We start from the raw sequence: 22,616 nt of genomic DNA, 5'->3' as shown, positions 1-22,616 counted from the left end.
TTCGTGTTACAATGTGTCAGCGCCATGCTGGGAATGTATCAATCTCTTTTGCCCGCTGGAGTCTGTTTCTCTTAGACACAATGGCGCTGGAACTGGTCGCCCGCTGTTATACCATCCGTGAGGAGGAACGGCGAGTTGTGCGTTCGGACACGTTAGTTGGAGCTCCAGCGTTGTATTCAGCTGACTGTGCAGCCTGTTGGTCAGAACGATTCCTGACATCCTCCTCCGACCCCTTTCAGTGATGAGTTGTTTCCGTCCGCAGGATCCCCTACAGCTGGATGCTTTCCTCGATCGCGCAATTCTCGGTATACTCTCCACAACGTTACATGAGAGACCCCCCGCGGTTGGCAGTGAGACCCCGGCTAGTCTTGTAACAATGACTGCGAATTGAAAGCCAAGCCAGGATCCATTCACAGACTGCTGTTTCGGGGTGTTTGCCCCTCATCAGTGTGCAGTAGTTTTCTGGCTTGGCTAAAGGTATTGTTCTGTCTCCCTTATTTGCATATTACCCAGAGGAGCATGACTGGCCTTATAAGGTGTCTCCCTAAGGAGAAAAGATGGCGTTTCTGACCACCATCCCAGGCCTCTTGTGAGCCAAGCCAGAAACCTACTGCACACTGATGAAGGGCAAACACCCCGCCGCTGCGCTCCCGTAAAACCTACAAGCTGTCTCCGTATTGCTGGTTGTCCCTAATGGATACTTTGGGGTCCGGTGAGTCGGAGGGGATGACCTACATGCGAGTGTCCATGACTGGGCGCCGCAGACGTCGCAGCAATCGCTTCGTGACTTCCAGAAGGGATGCATTACGTCTCGCTATTGCGGTGTTGTCCCACATCTCAGGATGAGGGCTGTTATATCCGCCCGCAGTGTAAAGTAATGTGATGATGAGTGCAGGAGCTTCAGCGGGCGGTCGGGGCAGCGCCCCTCGGCCGCCTCTTATCTGCACGCAGCCTACAACACGGCGATGCTTCTGCCTAATCTTGCCACTAGCAAGTGGATGAATAGAGCGCCTCTGTGTCTGACATGGTCGGCTGGAGATAGGCTGTAGCCGCGCGGAGATGAATCGCTCTTGAAAGCATCCCAGTGGTAATCTGCCCCGCGAGCTGCCAAGCTGGAGGCTGGACGGCGGAGATATCGCTGGCGTGACTGCGGAATGTCGGAATGTCATCTTGGCAGCGCTAACTGAGATCTTGTCTCCAGGTGGAATGACATCGGGAATATCACACACAACAAGTCAGCGATTGTGCTGGAGCTCAACCGAAAGGAGGAGAGCGTCTTTTTTCACACGGTACGTGACTAATCCCCCCCCACCCCGCACATTCCTGCTTTTTTTTTTCACCCCTTTCATAATGAACAAAACTGAACAATAGATTTACTGTTAAAACGTAATACCAAAAAATATCATCTGCACTCCTCATCACCAGAGTGCAAGGGACGTAAAAAGGGGAGTCACTGTGTTCATGCATAACTTATCCTGTATTATACCCCAGAGCTGCACTCACTATTCTGCTGGTGGAGTCACTGTGTACATACATTACTTATCTTGTACTGATCCTGAGTTACATCATGTATTATACTGCAGAGCTGCACTCACTATTCTGCTGTTGGAGTCACTGTGTACATACATTACTTATCCTGTACTGCTCCTGAGTTACATCATGTATTATACTGCAGAGCTGCACTCACTATTCTGCTGGTGGAGTCACTGTGTACATACATTACTTATCCTGTACTGACCCTGAGTTACATCCTGTATTATACCCCAGAGCTGCACTCACTATTCTGCTGGTGGAGTCACTGTGTACATACATTACTTATCCTGTACTGACCCTGAGTTACATCCTGTATTATACTGCAGAGCTGCACTCACTATTCTGCTGGTGGAGTCACTGTGTACATACATTACTTATCCTGTACTGATCCTGAGTTACATCCTGTATTATACCCCAGAGCTGCACTCACTATTCTGCTGGTGGAGTCACTGTGTACATACATTACTTATCCTGTACTGACCCTGAGTTACATCCTGTATTATACTGCAGAGCTGCACTCACTATTCTGCTGGTGGAGTCACCGTGTACATACATTACTTATCCTGTACTGATCCTGAGTTACATCCTGTATTATACCCCAGAGCTGCACTCACTATTCTGCTGGTGGAGTCACCGTGTACATACATTACTTATCCTGTACTGATCCTGAGTTACATCCTGTATTATACTGCACAGCTGCACTCACTATTCTGCTGGTGGAGTCACCGTGTACATACATTACTTATCCTGTACTGATCCTGAGTTACATCCTGTATTATACTCCAGAGCTGCACTCACTATTCTGCTGGTGGAGTCACTGTATACATACATTACTTATCCTGTACTGATCCTGAGTTACATCCTGTATTATACTCCAGAGCTGCACTCACTATTCTGCTGGTGGAGTCACTGTGTACATACATTACTTATCCTGTACTGATCCTGAGTTACATCCTGTATTATACTCCAGAGCTGCACTCACTATTCTGCTGGTGGAGTCACTGTATACATACATTACTTATCCTGTACTGATCCTGAGTTACATCCTGTATTATACTCCAGAGCTGCACTCACTATTCTGCTGGTGGAGTCACTGTGTACATACATTACTTATCCTGTACTGACCCTGAGTTACATCCTGTATTATACCCCAGAGCTGCACTCACTATTCTGCTGGTGGAGTCACTGTATACATACATTACTTATCCTGTACTGACCCTGAGTTACATCCTGTATTATACCCCAGAGCTGCACTCACTATTCTGCTGGTGGAGTCACTGTATACATACATTACTTATCCTGTACTGCTCCTGAGTTACATCCTGTATTATACCCCAGAGCTGCACTCACTATTCTGCTGGTGGAGTCACTGTGTACATACATTACTTATCCAGTACTGACCCTGAGTTACATCGTGTATTATACTGCAGAGCTGCACTCACTATTCTGCTGGTGGAGTCACTGTGTACATACATTACTTATCCTGTACTGATCCTGAGTTACATCCTGTAGATCTTTCATTATAAAAGTAAAAAACACAACAAAGACAAACTGTAACAATAAGAATAACCATATAAATGACAATGGTGTCGGGATCAGTAATAGCGCTCCTGCAGTGCTAAATGGTAAGGTGATCAGAAAATGAAGAAAAATGACTTACCCGGTACTTAGTGAGTATCCCTGGGATGGGTTAACTCACTAGTACCTCCAATTCCGGGATAGCCTGTAAATAAATGGATTGAACGATCCTCCTTCCCAATCCTGTCCAGAGAGCTGCTAGGATATCTGGGGTCCCTACTGCTAGGGAACCCAGTATAAATGAAAGTCCAAAATAAAAAATAGTATCCAGTGTAGCGCTTCACGGGATGAAGGATAAATGAGATGTATTGTAAGCATGCTTGAAAAAGGCCCTTTATAGGGTTGAAACGCGTTGCAATAAAACTTCACCTTATGGTGTAGTAAGATACATCTCATTTATCCTTCATCCCGTGAAGCGCTACACTGGATATTATTTTTTATTTTGGAATAACCATATAAAGCAATATAAGGCCCTTCCCCCACAGTCCGTGATCCATAAACAAAGTAAATGTCCATATCCGGGCTTCCCCCCGCCGTACACACCCACACACATACACACTCAACATATAACACAATATACAGGTATATACCTAAAGTATAAAACTAAGGAAACTATAACTACATAAACCCTGTAAACTATAACTCCAGGTCCAGCTGTACCGCACTGCACCCACACAGAACAAATGGAAGCAATAACATAAACACAACATAAATAACTGAAATAGCAACATAAATGACCAAATTCCAACAGAAAGACCGAGCCAAACTGGCATAAAACTAACTAAAAATATGCTTTTTTTTAATTATTTTTTTTTTGGGTCCCCAGTGCAGCTTGGGGGCCAAGCCTGCTCCAACAGTCCGTGCCCAGAGTTCTTAGTTCAGGACGTGCCCAGCCACACCAGGGGTTTTTATTAATAAATACCACACTGTGCCCGCCGCAGCCTGGGGGCCATGCCCGCTCCACCAGTCCGTGCCCACAGTTCAATGTTCGGGACGTGCCAGGCTACGGCTCAAGGCGTGAACCCCACTCCCCCCAACTCCCCACCCAACCTACCTACCACCCAAAACGTGAATATATACAAAACCATAATACACTCCAATAACCAACATACATAATATATACTATATACATAACCCAAAGCCTAAGGTCGGCTCTCCTGCAGCCCTACTTCATTCCATTTTGCCCAAATCAAAACAAAAGGCTTCATGGTGCACTCACAGCCCCCCACCGGGATTGGAGGTAATAAGCCGGGCACAGACATCACAATGTACTATCCCTTGAATTTAAAGAAAAGGGTCTCCCTATTCTCTCCCTAATTTGCCCTAGACTGTCCTTAGTCTGACCCTCAGTCTGACCCTTCATAGAAACTGTCCCTGCCCTATCCCTCCTCTCTCCCTATCCTGTCCCTCCTTTCTCTCTACTCTGCCCCTAGAAGATTAAGAAAAGACTGTCCCTAACAAAAAACAAGCCCTCTCCATAGGAGAGAAGCCTTAGATGTGCCCAGCCTCTCATACTCCACAGAACGCACCTTCACCAGGTCACCCAGGATGTTCCTACAGACCGTATCCACGGGGAGGACTTTCAGTTCCGTCGAGATTGAACACTGTGCACTCCAGATGTGGAACCTGACCACTAGGCTAACTAGAAATAAAATGCAGCGATCCCTGCCACCAAGACCTCTGAAGGCTCCATAAGCCCACTCCGCGTAGGAGAGGTGTGCCAGCTGACGCCAGCCTATGGAGACCCCTACCCGTTGGTATACCTCTGTATTAAAGGGGCACTGAAGCAGGAAATGCTCCATGCTTTACAGCACGTCGCTGCACTCCTGACGGGGGCAACCCCTGTCAATCAGAGGCCTGCTCTTCAAGTTACCCCTTGCATACAGTCTCCCGTGAAAGCAGCGCAAAGCCAAGTCCCAAAACTTCAAGGGGACCCGGGTTGAATTCAGTAAACGTAACCCTCCCTCCAGGTCCCGACTTGGGCAGTCCTTGAGCGCCAGGGGCTTCTGGAAATGGGTCAACAAGACTCTTTCGTCGAGGAGCCTCCTCGTCAGAGTCCTGATCTCCCACATCCCCAGACCCCACCGGCGTATCACCTTCAGAACCAAGGTAGCGTAAGCCGGGAGATATCCGTGCTGCGTGCGAAGGTCCTTCACTCGCCCTCCTGTCTCCCATTCCTGGAAGAAAGGCCGAAACCATCCCCGGCAGGAGTAGACCCACAGAGGAGCCCTCTCTTGCCAGAGGTTGCCTATGTTGATCTTAAAAAAAGGTGTCTACAAGAAACACCACAGGGTTGACCATAGACAACCCCCCCTAGTCTCCTCGTGCGGTACGTTACATCTCTCCTGATCAGGTTCAACCTGTTCCCCCACAACATTTAGGAAGAACAGGTTGTAGACCCGGGTCCAGAGAGGTTCTGGCAAAATGCATACGCTGCCCAGGTAGATGAATAAAGGGAGCAGGTATGTTTTGATCAGGCTAACTCTTTCCTGAAGGGTTAAAGACCAACCCTTTACTGATTGACCTTCTGAGTGGCACCGTCCAGCCTGTCTACCCAATTTTGCATGGGGTAATCCCCCTGGCCAAATTTGATGCCAAGAACTTTTGCTGAAGTCTGGGGCACCGGAAGAGTGTCCGGGAGATCAAACACAGGATCCCCCCTTCCTAACCAGAGACTTTCGCACTTATCGCAGTTGACCCTGGACCCAGATGCCTCTGAGTAGCCATCCACCTCTGATACCACAAACTCCGCCTCCTCCCTTGAGGATACAAAGAGCGTGACATCATCGGCGTATGCCACTGCCCTCAGGGTAGCCTCCGGCACCGCCCGGTCCATCCCGACCCCTGCTATAGGTCCACGATCAACCCTCCTAAGGAAGGGATCTATCGCAAACGCATACAACAGGGGACTTAGAGGACAGCCCTGACGGACACCGGACCCCACCTCCAAAGGGCGGCCAAGCCAACCGTTCACCAGCGGGAAAGTCTCAGCCCCTGCATACAATGTTCGCAGCCAATCAACAAACCTCACTGGCAGGCCGTATCTCAGAAGGACCGACCAGAGGTACTCGTGGTTAAGCCGATCAAACGCTTTGGCCTGATCCAAGGACAGCAAGTACCCCTCCCAGTGACGAGCCCTACCCTGCTCCACTGCCTCCCGGACACCGAGAACAGCGCTAAAGGTGCTACGGCCTGGAACAGAGCAATGCTGGGCCCCCGAGAGGAGCCGGGGTGCAAACTTGACCAGCCGATTAAGCAGCACTTTTGCCAGAACCTTCCTGTCCGTATTGAGAAGCGCTATGGGACGCCAGTTCTCAATACGGCTCGAGTCTTTACCCTTTGACAGAAGGATCAAAGCTGACCTCCTCATTGACTTTGGCAGAGTGCCCGAGGAAAGACACTCATTTAATACCTCCGTCAAGAGGGGACTCAAGAGGTCCTTGAAGGTCTTATAATACTCGGATGTTAGGCCATCCGGTCCTGGCGATTTTTTTTTTTTGATTTTTTTTATTTTTTTTGAGCTGAAGCCCATCAATCGCCAGTTTAACTTCCTCTATTCTGATCTCTCCTGTCAAAACATCGAGAGGTGTCTACCCCTGGCTCAGGGACAGTTTCAGCCAGGAAAGCCGACATCACTTCCGAATCTAGATCCCTCTTTCCCAAGAGTTGCGAGTAGTAGGATCTGACGACCTCCAAAATCCCTGATCTGGATCGATTCAGGGATCCTGTACTATCGATCAGTCCAGTGACCACTTTACTATTCACTGACATCCTACAGTTTCTGTAAGGGTCGGGCGAGCGGTACTTCCCGAAATCCCTCTCAAAAACCAAGGATGTGTGTCTATCGTACTGGCACTTCTTGAGCAAAGATTTCACTCTGGAGATCTCCTCGCGGCTACCTCCAGTCGAAACGAGATGTTCGAGTTTCCTCCTCAGGCCGTTGTACAGGCGGTACCTGTCCAGGCATCTGAGGTTGGAGAGCTCTCGGAAGAACCTCGCCGCCCTCCTCTTGAACATCTCCCACCACTCTGACTTACTGCTACAGAGATCCAGTAATGGTACCTGGCTCTGCAGAAAATCCTCAAAGGACTGTCTTATCTCTGCTTCCTCCAGGAGTGATGAATTCAGTCTCCAAAAACCTCTGCCCATCCGGGGGGTCTCTGCAACATTCAGAGAAAACAATATTAGACAGTGGTCGGAGAATTCCACCTCAACAACGGACACTGGTGAAGAGATGGCTTCCTCCTTCAAATAAAACCTGTCTATTCTAGACCTGCTCTGACCTCTATAATAGGTGAACCCCTCGTGGCCTGGGGTGTGCCGGATGTGGACATCCACCAGGCGAGCCTCGCTAGCTACGCTATTAAGTGCGACGCTGTCAAAAGTCAACCGCCTGTCTCCAGAGCCTCCCCTATCGCGGGCTCTTGTGACTGCATTAAAGTCACCTCCAAAGACAACTTGGCGGCTGGTAAAAAGGTAGGGCTTGATCCTCATAAAGAGACTCTTCCTGTCCTTTTTTGACTGGGGACCATAGATGTTGACAAGTCTTAATTCTTGTCCCTTCATGAGGACATCTAAGATCAGGCACCTTCCCATTTCTAATTCAATAACTCGTCGGCATTCAACCGCTGCGGTGAAAAGGACCGCCACTCCGCTATACGGCTCGGCCGCAAGAGACCAGTAGGAAGGGCCTGACCTCCACTCCCTTTTTGCCTTATGTATAGCTGCCAAATCGGACAGCCTGGTCTCCTGCAAAAATAAAATGTCGGCTTCAACGCGGCCGAGAAAATCAAAGGCCGCAAATCTAGCCGTATCCGACTTAATGCTGGCAACGTTAATTGATGCTAGAGTCAGCGGAGTGAGTGCCGCCATCATGAGTGATTAAATTAGACGGCTTTCTTCCTCACACCCGCTTCCTCGGGGTCAGAAGAAAGCCCCTTGCCTCTTTTTTTGGACACAGATGTGTCCATAGCAGGGGATCCCCTGACCCCATCGTCCTTGTTTCCAGGTTCCAGAGTAGCCTCCACCCCGGAAGGAACTATGCCTTCACGAGGTGGAGACTCAGCGCCCCCTGTTGACCCTTCCTTTGCCCTAGGAAAGAAGAGGAGGAAGAGATGTCTCGGAGGGCTCGGAACCTATTGGAGAGTCCAACTGGAGGTGAGCAGGCTTTTTCTTCCAGTACTTGGTCCGGGGTGTGAGAAGATCTTGAATCCCCCCTTCGTTTCCTCCTCGTGGCACCTAGCTTACGCCGTTTCTCTAGCCACCTCTTGCCTTCCTCATCCACACTTTCACAGTGGGAGGAATCTGCAGAGTTGGTCTCCTCCCTCTGGATCCTCCTGTCCTCCTCATCTAAATCGCTGTCCCTCAAAGCCTCAGCCGTGAGATTTGCTTCTGGAACAGGGGCCACCATCGACCCACCTGCTGTGGGCGCTCCTGTCAGTTCCCTGCTCCGTCTGCATTTCTCCTGATGCCTCTGCTCCGCAGGCGTCTTTTGCCGGTTCTTCCCTGGCTCCTGAGCTCCTCCACCTCTGCTAGTCCCCTCACCCCCGGAGACCACATCATGACCCCCATCCGTAGGTGCTGAGACCGCATTGGCAAAGGAACATGGACAGCGACTGAATGGGTGACCGAGGTCACCACACAGGTTACACCTAATCTCCGCACAGGAGGCAGCTAGATGACCCAGACCCCCACACAGAGCGCACTTCAAGGTCTTACAAGCGGCGCTCAAGTGTGAGGGGTCGCCGCACCTGTGGCAGAGCTTCGGCTGCCCCTGGTAAAAGGCCAAGATACGATCCCTGCCGAGGAAGGCTGCAGATGGTATGTGAGCCACTGAGTTACCTGAACGCTTCAGCTTGACCATGAACGTCCAGGCCCCGGACCATATGCCGTGCTCATCCCTGTTCTTTTTTTGGCATCTCCGTCACCTCTCCGTACCTACTGAGCCACGTCATGATGTCAAAGCAAGAAAGTGACTTGTTATGAGTCAAAACGGTCACCTTCTTGATACCGTTCTGGCGAGACACCACCTGGATGGCAAAGTCTCGCCAGCCGGGCTCGTTTTTCACCAGCTCGTAATTCCCCCAGAAGATTTCTAGGCCCTCTGGGCGAACGAAGCTGATGTCAAACTCAGACGTGCCGTAAGGATGGATCAGGGTAAAGATGTCAACTGCCCTGAAGCCCATCTTCAGCAGAAGCTCCACTACCCTTGCCCTCGGGGGGCATGTATCATTGCCTCTCCAGCAAAGACGGACCACATTCCTATGACCTGTGTCCTGCCCGGGTGTCGGTAGGGACCATACGGTCTCCCCCCTTTGCTCTCAGAAGGCACCCAAGCCATGTCTCTCTTTCCAGAGAGATAGGTCCACCTCTCTTCCTCCAACTTTTCTGTACTGTCCCCCTTCCGTAAAGCCTCCAGGAGGCGCTGTTGCAAAACGCCCTCTCTAGAGCCTGGAGACGGAGACAAGGAGGACCCACTCCCTCCAGCGGCGACACTGGCATAACTCCTACCAGGTGTTGTCGCCGCTGGAGGGGTGACTGGAACCCGTAACCCCTCTTGCCTTACTGCATTACTATCCCTTACTACATTACCCTCCCTTAAACCTCCACCCAAACCAGCATCCACTTGTGTGGCATCACTGTTGCCTGATGTAGCAGAGGCACAACCAGCACCCCCAGCATCCTCTCTCCCATCACCAGCATTCTCTCTCACATTCACTCCTTTAGCTGGATCTGGACTTTGGGTCTTGGCCTTTCTGGAGGTAGATGGTAGGACCTCATCAGTTTTGTTTTTATTCTTATTCTTGTTTTTCCCTTTTTTCTTTTTGGCCTCTGCATCGCTGGAAGCCTGAGATCCTACTTGTCCAGGAGCCCCCTCCGCATCACAGGCCGCGGTTGCAATGTTGCTTGTGGCACCGCTGCCACTCTCCTTGCCAGTGGCACCGCTGCCGCTCTCCTTGCCATCACCTCGGTCACCTCCAGCTGTACTGGCCTTTCCTGCGCCATTCTTTCTGACCTCTCTGTCCTGATTACCAACTAACACAGGGACAGGGGGTCTGACCAGCTCGGCCCTTTTCTTCCCAACGCCCCGCTCCTGGCCCACCTCAGAGCCTGAGTTAGGGGGGTTCTTGGGGTCAGAGCCCTGATCCGACTTTTCAGCTGGACCAGCGCTCTCAGGGACCGACACAAAAACCAACCTCTCCTGCACCTTCACTGGTTTCTTTTTCTGCCTTTTACGGACCACAGAGTCCTTCTCTGGCAAATCATTGCCGAATAAAAAGCCCCCCATATCAGGAGGGGCTTCCAGCTGTAGGGTCTTCTGCACCTGTAGTGCTCCTGTTTTCCTTCTCCCGTCCACCTCAGACTCCTCCGATGTTGGTGGCAGTTCTACCTCCTCAGGCTGGAGACTTCTGGCACTTGTGGTGCTGCTCTGGGTCAGTGATTGCTCACCAGAGCACACAGGCTGCTCCCCCATACTCTCCTGCACATCCTCATACTGCTCTTCATCCGAGCTCTCACCATCGCTGGATGTATCGGTTTCCACGTGGTCACTGCGCCCTGCCGCCATTTTTGCAAACCGATCATCATTGAGAAGTTTCTACTTAAAGGGGCCACTCTCCTCTAAGATTTTCTCTCTCACCTCTCTCCACATATTGATGCAGTCTCTGCAGTCTCTTATTGCCCTCCTGGCTATTGCTTTATCCTCCTTGGACTTCTTCTCCTCTTTCATGAGCCTAGCAGATCTCAGTTTTCCCTTCTGCAGGACAATCCTCTTGCCTGCAGTCTCATAGTCCTGCATGTGCTTTGCCAGCCTGGAGGCCAGGTCTATCACAGATTCCTCCTCCCGTCTATCACTCCATTTGGACAGTTTTGTCTGTCTGTGGCTCACTTTTAATCTTACGGGCCTGACTGCGGGTGACAGCCTCACCTGCTGCAATGTCCATCGTGGCCGCGCTGGCAAACCGGGCCGCGTCACTGCAGCCACGACCAGAACCCGCTCTCCTTACCGTGCTGCTTGTAGCTTCTAGTCTCCTCTTTGCTGCTGGCTTCTCTGGCACCTGTAGCGAAGATGTTGTTGTTGCTGCTGTCGCTGATGCCACCGCCATCACTGCCCTCCCTCCCTCCGACCGAGATCGGAGGGAGGAGGTGCGGGACTCCATTTCAAACACGCACCCAAGAAAGTGCACTCTTCCTGGGATCCCAGCTAGATCTTCACCTGGGACTCCTGACCACACCCTGGTTCCAGCAGAGCTCTCCAACAACCAACCTACTCCCGAGCTGCACTCACTATTCTGCTGGTGGAGTCACTGTGTACATACATTACTTATCCTGTACTGATCCTGAGTTACATCCTGTATTATACTCCAGAGCTGCACTCACTATTCTGCTGGTGGAGTCACTGTGTACATACATTACTTATCCTGTACTGATCCTGAGTTACATCCTGTATTATACTCCAGAGCTGCACTCACTATTCTGCTGGTGGAGTCACTGTGTACATACATTACTTATCCTGTACTGCTCCTGAGTTACATCCTGTATTATACTGCAGAGCTGCACTCACTAATCTGCTGATGGAGTCACTGTGTACATACATTACTTATCCTGTACTGATCCTGAGTTACATCCTGTATTATACTCCTGAGATGCACTCACTATTCTGCTGGTGGAGTCACTGTGTATATACATTACTTATCCTGTACTGATCCTGAGTTACATCCTGTATTATACTCCGGAGCTGCACTCACTATTCTGCTGGTGGAGTCACTGTGTACATACATTACTTATCCTGTACTGATCCTGAGTTACATTCTGTATTATACCCCAGAGCTGCACTCACTATTCTGCTGGTGGAGTCACTGTGTACATACATTACTTATCCTGTACTGATGCTGAGTTACATCCTGTATTATACTCCAGAGCTGCGTTCACTATTCTGCTGGTTGAGTCACTGTGTACATACATTACTTATCCTGTACTGATCCTGAGTTACATCCTGTATTATACCCCAGAGCTGCACTCACTATTCTGCTGGTGGAGTCACTGTGTACATACATTACTTATCCTGTACTGATCCTGAGTTACATCCTGTATTATACTCCGGAGCTGCACTCACTATTCTGCTGGTGGAGTCACTGTGTACATACATTACTTATCCTGTACTGATCCTGAGTTACATCCTGTATTATACCCCAGAGCTGCACTCACTATTCTGCTGGTGGAGTCACTGTGTACATACATTACTTATCCTGTACTGATCCTGAGTTACATCCTGTATTATACTCCAGAGCTGCACTCACTATTCTGCTGGTGGAGTCACTGTACATACATTACTTATTCTGTACTGACCCTGAGTTACATCCTGTATTATACTCCAGAGCTGCACTCACTATTCTGCTGGTGGAGTCACAGTGTACATACATTACTTATCCTGTACTGATCCTGAGTTACATCCTGTATTATACTCCAGAGCTGCGCTCACTATTCTGCTGGTGGAGTCACTGTGTACATACATTGTTGCCCCTTTGCAGAGTTCTTCCCATCTTCTCATGGGATGTCGTACCACTAGGATGTGTCACTCTCTGATTGGTCAGTCTCCGCCTTCTGGGGCTGTCACTGATCCTGAGAGTTAAGGGCCGCTGCTTCCTCCTTGCAGCCCCTTCACTGCTCTTCTGCTCGGCTGGAAAAGTGCTCCACAATTGTTTGATGGGGAAAACCACAATTTTCTTAGTGCCGTCGGATCTCTCTCGGCGGGCTGCGCGCTTCTCTCGGCGGGCTGCGCGCTTCTCTCGGCGGGCTGCGGGCTTCTCTCGGCGGGCTGCGGGCTTCTCTCGGCGGGCTGCGCGCTTCTCTCGGCGGGCTGCGCGCTTCTCTCGGCGGGCTGCGCGCTTCTCTCGGCGGACTGCAGTTCCGGGCCGCTCACTCCTTGTGGAAACGCTGTGGATTTTCCGCAGCAATAAAGTTGACTGTCAAAGTGAATGAGATTAAAGGGAACCCGTCATCCGGTCCGCGATGAACCTCGATCCGCACGGCTGAGGAGACTCCCTCCTCGCTGTCCGGTCCTGCACTCTGTTCCCCGGGACCTTCACAATCTTTTGGAGGGAATGAGTTGGAGAAGCTCAGATTTCTCCCGCCGCGCCGTCCTGTGCTTGATTGGCATATGGACTGATTTCTGTTCGCTGCAATCCCGCGCTGGCGCTGTAACAAGCCCCGCCCGCCTGCGCACTTCAGCTCTCCCGTACCCGCTGAGATCTGAGCGGCGCACGGCGCATGCACCTTGAGGATCCTTACTCCCGCAGTCACCTGACCTCAGACGCATTAGGAGTATTGATCCTCTAGATGCATATGCCGCACACCACTGAAGTCTCAGCAAGTAAGGGAGAGCTGGGGTGCGCGGGCGCTTGCAGGGTGCGTTACGGCGCCTGAATTAAAGTGAAGAAGCGTATGCACGCCAAACCAAACGGGCGGCCGGCCGACTCTTTACTGCAAGTCTCTTTTTAGCTCATTAGCATAAAGTGCAGGAAACCTTCAAAGCAGATAATAAAGGTGCCGCGGCGCCGAGTACAGAGCGGACGGCGATCTCACCAGCCGCGCTCATGAAGGTGCCGCGGCGCAGAGTACAGAGCGGACGGCGATCTCACCAGCCGCGCTCATGAAGGTGCCGCGGCGCAGAGTACAGAGCGGACAGCGATCCCAGCAGCCGCGCTCATGAATGTGCCGTGGTGCAGAGTACAGAGCGGACGGCGATCTCACCAGCCGCACTTGTAATGATGCCGCGGCGCAGAGTAGAAAGCGGACGGCGATCTCAGCAGCCGCGCTCATGAAGGTGCCGCGGCACAGAGTACAGAGCGAACGGCGATGTCAGCAGCCGCGCTCATGCATGTGCCGCGGCGCAGAGTACAGAGCGAACGGCGATCTCAGCAGCCGCGCTCATGCATGTGCCGCGGCGCAGAGTATAGAGCGGACGGCGATCTCACCAGCCGCGCTCATGAAGGTGCCGCGGCGCAGAGTACAGAGCGGACGGCAATCTCACCAGCCGCACTTGTAATGATGCCGCGGCGCAGAGTAGAAAGCGGACGGCGATCTCAGCAGCCGCGCTCATGAAGGTGCCGCGGCGCAGAGTACAGAGCGGACGGCGATCTCAGCAGCCGCGCTCATGCATGTGAGCGGCGCAGAGTACAGAGCGGACGGCGATTTCAGCAGCCGCGCTCATGAAGGTGCCGCGGCGCAGAGTACAGAGCAGACGGCAATCTCACCAGCCGCACTTGTAATGATGCCGCGGCGCAGAGTACAAAGCGGACGGCGATCTCACCAGCCGCGCTCATGCATGTGCCGCGGCACAGAGTACAGAGCGGACGGCGATCTCACCAGCCGCGCTCATGCATGTGCCGCGGCACAGAGTACAGAGCGGACGGCGATCTCACCAGCCGCACTTGTAATGATGCCGCGGCGCAGAGTACAAAGCGGACGGCGATCTCACCAGCCGCGCTCATGAAGGTGCCGTGGCGCAGAGTACAGAGCGGACGGCGATCTCACCAGCCGCGCTCATGAAGGTGCCGCGGCGCAGAGTACAGAGCGGACGGCGATCTCAGCAGCCGTGCTCATGAAGGTTTATCGTGGGCCGGATGGTAAAACCTGATGACCGATTCCCTTTCACAGGTAGCAGAAAAAAACGCTGCAGATTTTTTACTGTTGTGGAAATCTGTCCTGCAGGCATAGAAAATCCGCGGACATACGGCGACTCTGATTTATGTTGCTGCGGTTTAACCACGGAAACGTGTTAAAACTGCAACAAATCTGCACCATAGACCGTGACTATATCCGCGGCTCCGGAGGTAAGTAATGCGCTTCCGCAGTGCGGACCCTGGTGTGGAAACCTGCCACAAACCTGCAGCGTTTGCGCGACGCATGAACGCGCCCCTCAGGACTGTGTTGCGGCGCTCCAGGTAAACGCCGCCGCTCTGATGATGTTTATTACTTTCCAACAGGACGACATCGAGAACAGCAAATACATTTCCCGGCTGTTTGCTACTCGGATGAAGTTCTACAAGGACCATAAGATCTGCACGGAGTAAGTGGCGGCTGGGACTTGTAGTGTTACAGGGGACGCTCACCTAAGAGGCCCTAGTGAATGAATGTACCTAGGGCGGTCCTGTGGGCCCCCCGAGATGACCGATCCCCCCCCTCATCTGTACAGAACATGTGACGCCCACCAGTAGTTGCATCGCTGCCATCACTGAGCCCATGGGACGTCTCTTCTACAAGGTCTAAGAGGGGTTTGTGGTCATAAGGGGGGCTCGGAGATCCGGGGATGTCTTCTAATCTCCACTTCCCTCATGGCTGGTTGGCTGAGGGGGATCTCACTCGCCTCTCTAAGTTATTTCTTAAAGGGGTTTTCCAGGACTCAGTTCCCATCAGTGGGGGGTCCACAGCTCAGGTCCCCACCGATCAGTTTGAAGACGCTGTGGTCCTAGGGCGAGCGCCCCGGCCTCTGGGCTCTATTATAGCAGCTCAATCGCATTGACTTGAAGAGGATAGAAGTTTTGGCGTAGAATGAGGGCGCTATTATTTATTGTAACCTTTCATTTACTTGTGTTTAACAGACCCCACAATACACCGCCAACCGTGCGACGACATTCCACCTGGGGAAGATCCTCCATGGTATGTGCCTGCCTAAAGGGGGGTAAGATGGAAATGAACAGGAGAGCGTCCAGTTACTTTGCTCCTGAGTGTTACACTTATGAGAAGGGTCTTCAGTTGGACAAGCTAAAGCCAATGAATGATTTGAGTCTCCCTGATTGCCCTACCTGCCTGCCTACCTTATTATTGCTGGAGAGTCTCCATACAGGGAAGCACCAATCATGAGAGGGCCGGGGGCTCTAATAAAGGGCCGGGGGCTCTAATAAAGGTCTGGGGCTCTAATAAAGGGCTTGGGGATCTAATAAAGGGCCGGTCACTACAGCTGCATCCAGTACAGCCTCTTTGCACTGTAGCTCTCAGAGGTGATGTAAAGCTGTGATGGCTCCACTGCTGGGAAGGAGCTTGACTACGTCGAACAGTAGTTTCCATCTTTTGGGGCGTTTCATGACCTCAGTAAGAGGCAGTTTACACATCCATTATTCATAAACTCATTAAAGGGGTATTCCGGACTTTTACTATTGCTGAGCCATCTTCTCGAGCCTCAGCTGATCGTTTGGCTCGCGTCAGACGTCTTCCGCAGTGGTCAGGGCTGGAAGTGTAAGGAGGCTTCATTCCCATTGAAGTCAGCGGCAGCGATGCCTCCTGATACTTACACTTCCTGCTCTGACCTCCATGAGGAGGAGTTTTCCCGTTGATTTCAGTGGGAGTGAAGCCGTCTGGCGCACTTCTGGTCCGGACCTCCAATGACTACATCCAGCTCCGCTGCATTGTCGCAGGCCGGAGGATCAGCTGATCGGCGGGGATCCCAAGAGGTGGATCTCAGAAATCAACTATTGATGACATATCCTGAGGTTATGTCATTAATAGTAAAAGCCTGGAATACCCCTTTAAGGGCCAGGATGCTGATGTATGGCAGATGACTAATTCTAGAGGATGTCCATAATGTCAACTAGAGCTGTCAAAATATGAGAATTTTAAGTTAATTCATTGTTTTTCCTACCTTTTCCATGCAACTAGTCACGGCCACAGTCATCGGTATTGCCTCCAAGGCACCTGCAGGGCGGCGATGCTTTCATATCTGAAGGTAGGTTCGGTCTCCGTGACGTGTGGACATTTTTTAAAACTGCAATGACCTTATCCATCCCTGTTCAGCTTGTGATGGGGTTGTGCCGGTGGTTCAGCTTCAGTCGGCACCTTACAGATGGTCCAATATAAATTGCTTTAAATGGGTTGTTGTGTTCGGACGACCTCGTCCCAGATGTCCTAGAAGAGCATAATGGCGGTATAAGTGAACGGTTGCATTGAGCTCCGTCTGGCAATAAGCGCTGATCTCCTAAGGTAGAGGCCCCATACACAACTATCGGATGAACAGTCTCTTGTCTAGCAGTTCTTTCCATCGGTTTCCCCATACACTTGGTTGTGCCGCTCAGCATTCGTGTTTAGGGACGTAATCCACAGTCGGACAACTTTAGCGGGAGCTTATCTCCCAGGAAACAGAAAGATCAGGCATTGAAATTCCACATCTCCCATCCTTCTTTCACTCAACATCATCTGGGAAAGTTCAACTGCCCAAAACACATTAGTCATCCGGCCTGTTTATTGTCAGCGGATGTCTATGTACACTATGTTGATAGAAGTATTGGGGTGAAATTGGATGTTATCCCAATTTTCCATCTGGTGTTCGCCACTTTTGTTCTCAATGACTGCAGTCCCCTGTGCGTCGGCTTCCCACCGGATTCCCATAGATGTGTGGAGGGATTTGCCTCCATTCCTGGAGGAGCCTCAGATAGTGATGGGGCGATGATGGGTGTGTTGGGCGCACAGATACAGCGTTCTCGTTCGTGCTAAAGATACTCAAAGGGATTGAGATCTGGACTTTGGGCCAATGAAGTCTGCAGACGTTCTGCTCCCCACACTGCATGCCGTATGACATGGCACTCGGTCATGTTGGTTGAGACACGGAGCTGTACCAGAGTTTTACCACAGGGCAGGTGATGCCACATTGTCCAGGATGTCTCTGTGCCCGTTGGTGGTGAGGGTGGACTTCACTATAACCACCGGCCCTCGTTCTTCCCAGCAGAACCCCCCACCACCACCACCATAACGGAACCTCCTCCAAACCTCACTGTTGGGATGATGCAGTCACGTAGAAACCGCTCTCCAGACAACCGGCACACCCAACTGCTGCCATCCAATCGGAAGATGGTGTACTGTGATTCATTCACAACACTTGCTCCCACTAACTTATAATCCGTCGCTCCAATCCCCATCACAGGAGCCGCTGTGCATTCACTGTTGTGATGTGTGCAGCCGCTCATCCATGGTAACCCTTCACATGCCGTTCCCTACGAAGGGTTCTGGTGCTAATGGATGTTCCAATGGCCTGTGAGACCCCCTGAGTGAGGGCAGACGATGTGTGTGATGTCTTCACAGCTCGTTCTGTCCACACTCTGTCAGTTTACGAGGTCTCTCTGAACGTGGCGGTACTGCACACACCGAATGGCTTCCATCTCCTAATAATATGGCCAACAGTGGACTCTGGAAGGTCCAGAAGCTGCGATGTCCATACTGATTGGTTGGTGACATCCCACCACCAGACCCCGTTGTCAGCTCTACACCTGGTGACATCCCCGCACCAGACCCGGTTGTCAGTTCTACACCGTGTGACATCCCACCACCATACCCCATTGTCAGCTCTACACCTGGTGACACCCCCCCCCACCAGACCCTGTTGTCAGCTCTACACCTGGCGACATCCCACCACCAGACCCCGTTGTCAGCTCTACACCTGCTGACATCCCCCCACCAGACCCCGTTGTCAGCTCTACACCTGGTGACATCCCTCCACCAGACCCCATTGTCAGCTCTATACCTGGTGACATCCCCCCACCAGACCCCATTGTCAGCTCTACACCTGGTGACATCCCCCCGCCAGACTCTGTTGTCAGCTCTACATCTGGTGACATCCCACCACCAGACTCTGTTGTCAGCTCTACACCTGGTGACATCCCCCCGCCAGACTCTGTTGTCAGCTCTACACCTGGTGACATCCCTCCACCAGACCCCATTGTCAGCTCTACACCTGGTGACATCCCCCCGCCAGACTCTGTTGTCAGCTCTACATCTGGTGACATCCCACCACCAGACTCTGTTGTCAGCTCTACACCTGGTGACATCCCTCCACCAGACCCCGTTGTCAGCTCCAGACCTGGTGACATCCCCCCGCCAGACTCTGTTGTCAGCTCTACATCTGGTGACATCCCACCACCAGACCCTGTTGTCAGCTCTACACCTGGTGACATCCCCCTACCAGACCCCGTTGTCAGCTTTACACCTGGTGACATCTGATGGTTTCTGTACTGGGATCTCCTGTGTGATCCTCTCACTTATACCTAATGCTCACATATTACCTGACTGCACAGGATCAGTGGGGGGCCAATATTTTTCTTAACATAGTGTATATAGATGCCTTTAGGTACTAAATAGTCTCATGAAGAAAATACATCATGTAGTTGTGGCATTGAGTGTATCACTCCGCCGTCTGTGGTTGGGCAAATTGTCAAAGGTGTCTAAATGTCACTGGTGCCGATTACATGACCATCTCTATTGACTGGAGGAGAGGTGGATGAACGGTGGAGTGATAAACTCCATGCCGCTGCTGTAAGCTGCATTCTCTCTGTGAGACACATGATAGACTTTCAGCAAACAGCCCAGGCAACTTCACTTTGCTGTCTAGATGGGAGAACCCCTTTGGATCGGTAAGTTTTCCGCTTGACAGTGAGGTCCTCGGTTTGTAGAAGTGATGTGCCGCAGTGGTTGTGGTGCGCGGGACGGACATCTCTGCCTTCAGGTTGCTGGTATAATTGCAGTAGTCTAAATGAACCAATGTATTGCCGATCCGTTTCCATTATTAATTATAATTTCCTTTCTAGACAGCATCTTTCATGTGGGCGAGGATACCTTTAACTTCCGATCCCAGAACAGCTTGGACAGATACATTGATTATAATCTCGTGAACGGTACTGTGCCGAACGGCAGCGTCTCAAGTGCTCAAAGTATGACCTCCCTGAACCATTCTCAGACCTTCATCCAGGCATCTCCCATGTCCTCCAACCTCAGCATCACCGGCAATGACATCATGAGGTTGGACTACATCCCCAAATGCAGACATAGTGCCATCATTGTACCTTCCTACCGGCAGACACCGGACTACGAGACTGTCATGAAGCAAATGAACAGAAGTATTCACCCCCAGGACTGCCAGAGCCAGTCTCTACGAAACCTCAATATTGGGAATACACACGCCTACCGGCATCGGGAAAACCTGGTGTACAGTCAGCCTGAAGCTCTGTACATGGTGTCTCAGGCACCTTATGCTACTCAACCTCATTTTGGTGGTAACAAGCCCGTTAACCAACCTGAGCAAATGGCATCTGGCCAGTCAACTACGAAACCTACCAATAAGAAGTCGATATCCCATACCGTCAGCACTCCAGAGTTGGCCAACGTGCCACCACAGACTTTTAGTGCTGCACACATGTTTAGAAACTTCGTGTCTAGGCCTCCACCTCCTTACCCACCACCTCGACCTGCCAGTAGCACTCCGGACCTGGCAAGTCATAGACATAAACGTGTTAGCAGTAGTAGCCCTGATCTAGTAGCCAGAAAAGTTCAGCAGTCGGTGAGAACTTATCATGAAGATAGCTCTCCTGTCATTCACCAGTCTTTTCAGGAGGTCAGCGAGCCACTGAAAACTCATAAACACCACCCAGTTATTAACAAGCGCCACAGTTTTGAAGTTATGAGCCACATGGTTCGTGGGATGGAAGCTATGACCTTAAAGTCACTGGCTGCTCCATTACCTCGGAGGAATACTTTAAGAGATCAGATCCCCACTGAAGACTCCATGCAGAAGGCCCACGAGGTCCAGCAGCTTCCGATGTACCATCATAAGAAGACCATCTCCGATGCCACCATGCTGATCCACAGTAGTGAGAGCGAGGAGGAAGAAGACTCCCACAAACCTGTGCCTCACACTTCATTTGTGCAGGGAGTTCCCTATAGTGCCCAGCTGCAGGCAGCCTTGGCTCGCATACCAAATAAACCACCCCCAGAATATCCAGGGCCAAGAAAAAGTGTCAGCAACGGAGCCTTAAGACACGATCCATCCTGCATATCCGCTGCCATAGCGAGAGCCAAGGCCATGAGTTCCCGGCCATCCCAGACTCTCTGCATCTCCAGAAATGACCCAACACCGATAAATGGAACCTCCCTGGGGCCTTCGATCTCAGAACCGGATCTCACCAGTGTAAAGGAAAGGGTCAGGAAAGAACCAGTGAAGGAAAGGCCGGTGTCGGAGATGTTCTCTACGGAGGATGCCATCGTTGAGCGAGAAATCTTGATGAGAGTGAGTGTAAACAGAATGATGGAATGGGTTTCTTGAAGGGTTTTCTGGTTTTAGGTAAACTAAAGCTTAAAAGTGTTATGCCTAGAATCAGGATCGTATAAAAAGTCCAAAAAGCTGCTCTTTTTAACTATTCTTCACTGTTTTGACCAAGAAGATTTACTTTTTTGTCTTTTTTTTCTGGGTTTCCCCACCACTAGGCTCTGCTGTTGTGCCTGGGTTTACCTTTCGGCCTAAAACCCTCAAACCCTTTCCATGCGGTGTATGTCTTTTACTGCCCTCCTTCCCTTCCCCCTCTCCATCAGTCTCCTCCCCCTTTGGCAGCTGTAAATGCAGTCCGCAGTATGTTCCCTAGTCAGTTGCCAGTAGGGGAAGCAGATTGATTAGGGAACTTTCTGGGGATAATATTTACAATTTCCTTACTCTGCTGGCAGCTGTAAATATACTCACTAGTAAATTACCTAGTTAGTCTCCTTCCCCTGCTGGTGGCTATAAATATAGTCCCTGGTAAATTCTCTAGTCAGACTCTTCAATCTCCTACTAGCAACTGCAAATATAGTTCCCAGTAAGTTTACTACTCTGTTGCCAGCAGGGGAAGGAGATTGACTAGGCAACTTATCAGGGATAGTGTTTACAGCCACCATTGGGGGAAGGATAGTCACTAGGGAATTTACCTGGGACTATATTTACAGCCAGCAGTAAAGTCACTCATCAGTCGCCAGTAAGGGAAGGAGATTAACTAGGGGATTTACTGAGGACTATATTGACAGATTCCAGCAGGTGAAGGATGTTGAGTGGGTAACTTACTGGGGTCTAGATTTACAGCTGCCAGTACGTTCTCTAGTCAGTTGCCAGTAGGGGAAGGAGATTGACTGGGGAAATTACTGGGAACTATATTATTTCCTTCCCCTGCTGGCAGCTGTAAATATCATGTCTTTGTTTAGCAAATACGCTGGGAAAGCTGCTGCCGTACATAGCTGTGTCCATAGGACTTCAGAGGCCAAGAGAATGACCTTCCCCTGGCGGTTAACTTCAGCAAAGTATGGAATAGTGGACCCTTCTATCCACTGGGGTCCAGTGACTATACAGTGTGCAGTGACAAGACCAGGCACTTTTTTAGGGATTTTACCCATGTGGTGGCTTTATGGCTCTATTTTTTTTTTTTCTCCGCTACCAAAGGTATTTTTGCTGCATTTCTTCTTTATGACATTTAAGGCGATTCTTAATGTTTTTATTCCCTGAATTTTCTTTTTTTTTCCGTTTTATTTGGAGTTAAAATTTTAAGAAAAAAAAGGTTTTTTTAAATTTACAGTTTATTTTTAAAATGAGTATGTTTAATAAAGTATGGGAATGGGTAACTAATTTTGTTTTGGCCATTGTGATGTAGAATTTGTAAGGTCTCTGAGTGCAGGGCCATATAGTAACATAGGATGCAGGGCCGAACAAAGACCATGTCCATCCA

The 22,616-nt window shown here is 50.8% G+C and overlaps 1 protein-coding gene across 1 annotated transcript in view; it reads left to right on the top strand.

Annotated features, from left to right (window-relative positions):
• Window positions 1-22,616, top strand: part of PTPN14 (protein tyrosine phosphatase non-receptor type 14) — a 100,994-nt gene that overhangs the window by 48,767 nt on the left and 29,611 nt on the right. The window contains exons 9-13 of the mRNA XM_066595064.1: window positions 1,202-1,289; window positions 15,099-15,181; window positions 15,714-15,771; window positions 16,768-16,834; window positions 19,683-21,157. Of these exons, the coding sequence (XP_066451161.1) occupies window positions 1,202-1,289; window positions 15,099-15,181; window positions 15,714-15,771; window positions 16,768-16,834; window positions 19,683-21,157 (1,771 nt within the window). The remainder of the gene's footprint in view (window positions 1-1,201; window positions 1,290-15,098; window positions 15,182-15,713; window positions 15,772-16,767; window positions 16,835-19,682; window positions 21,158-22,616) is intronic.

The sequence above is a fragment of the Eleutherodactylus coqui genome, chromosome 3, assembly GCF_035609145.1.
Source record: "Eleutherodactylus coqui strain aEleCoq1 chromosome 3, aEleCoq1.hap1, whole genome shotgun sequence".
Taxonomy (NCBI): Eukaryota; Metazoa; Chordata; class Amphibia; order Anura; family Eleutherodactylidae; genus Eleutherodactylus; species Eleutherodactylus coqui.
Note: the sequence above shows the minus strand (reverse complement) of the source record. Positions and strands in the feature narration are given on the sequence as shown.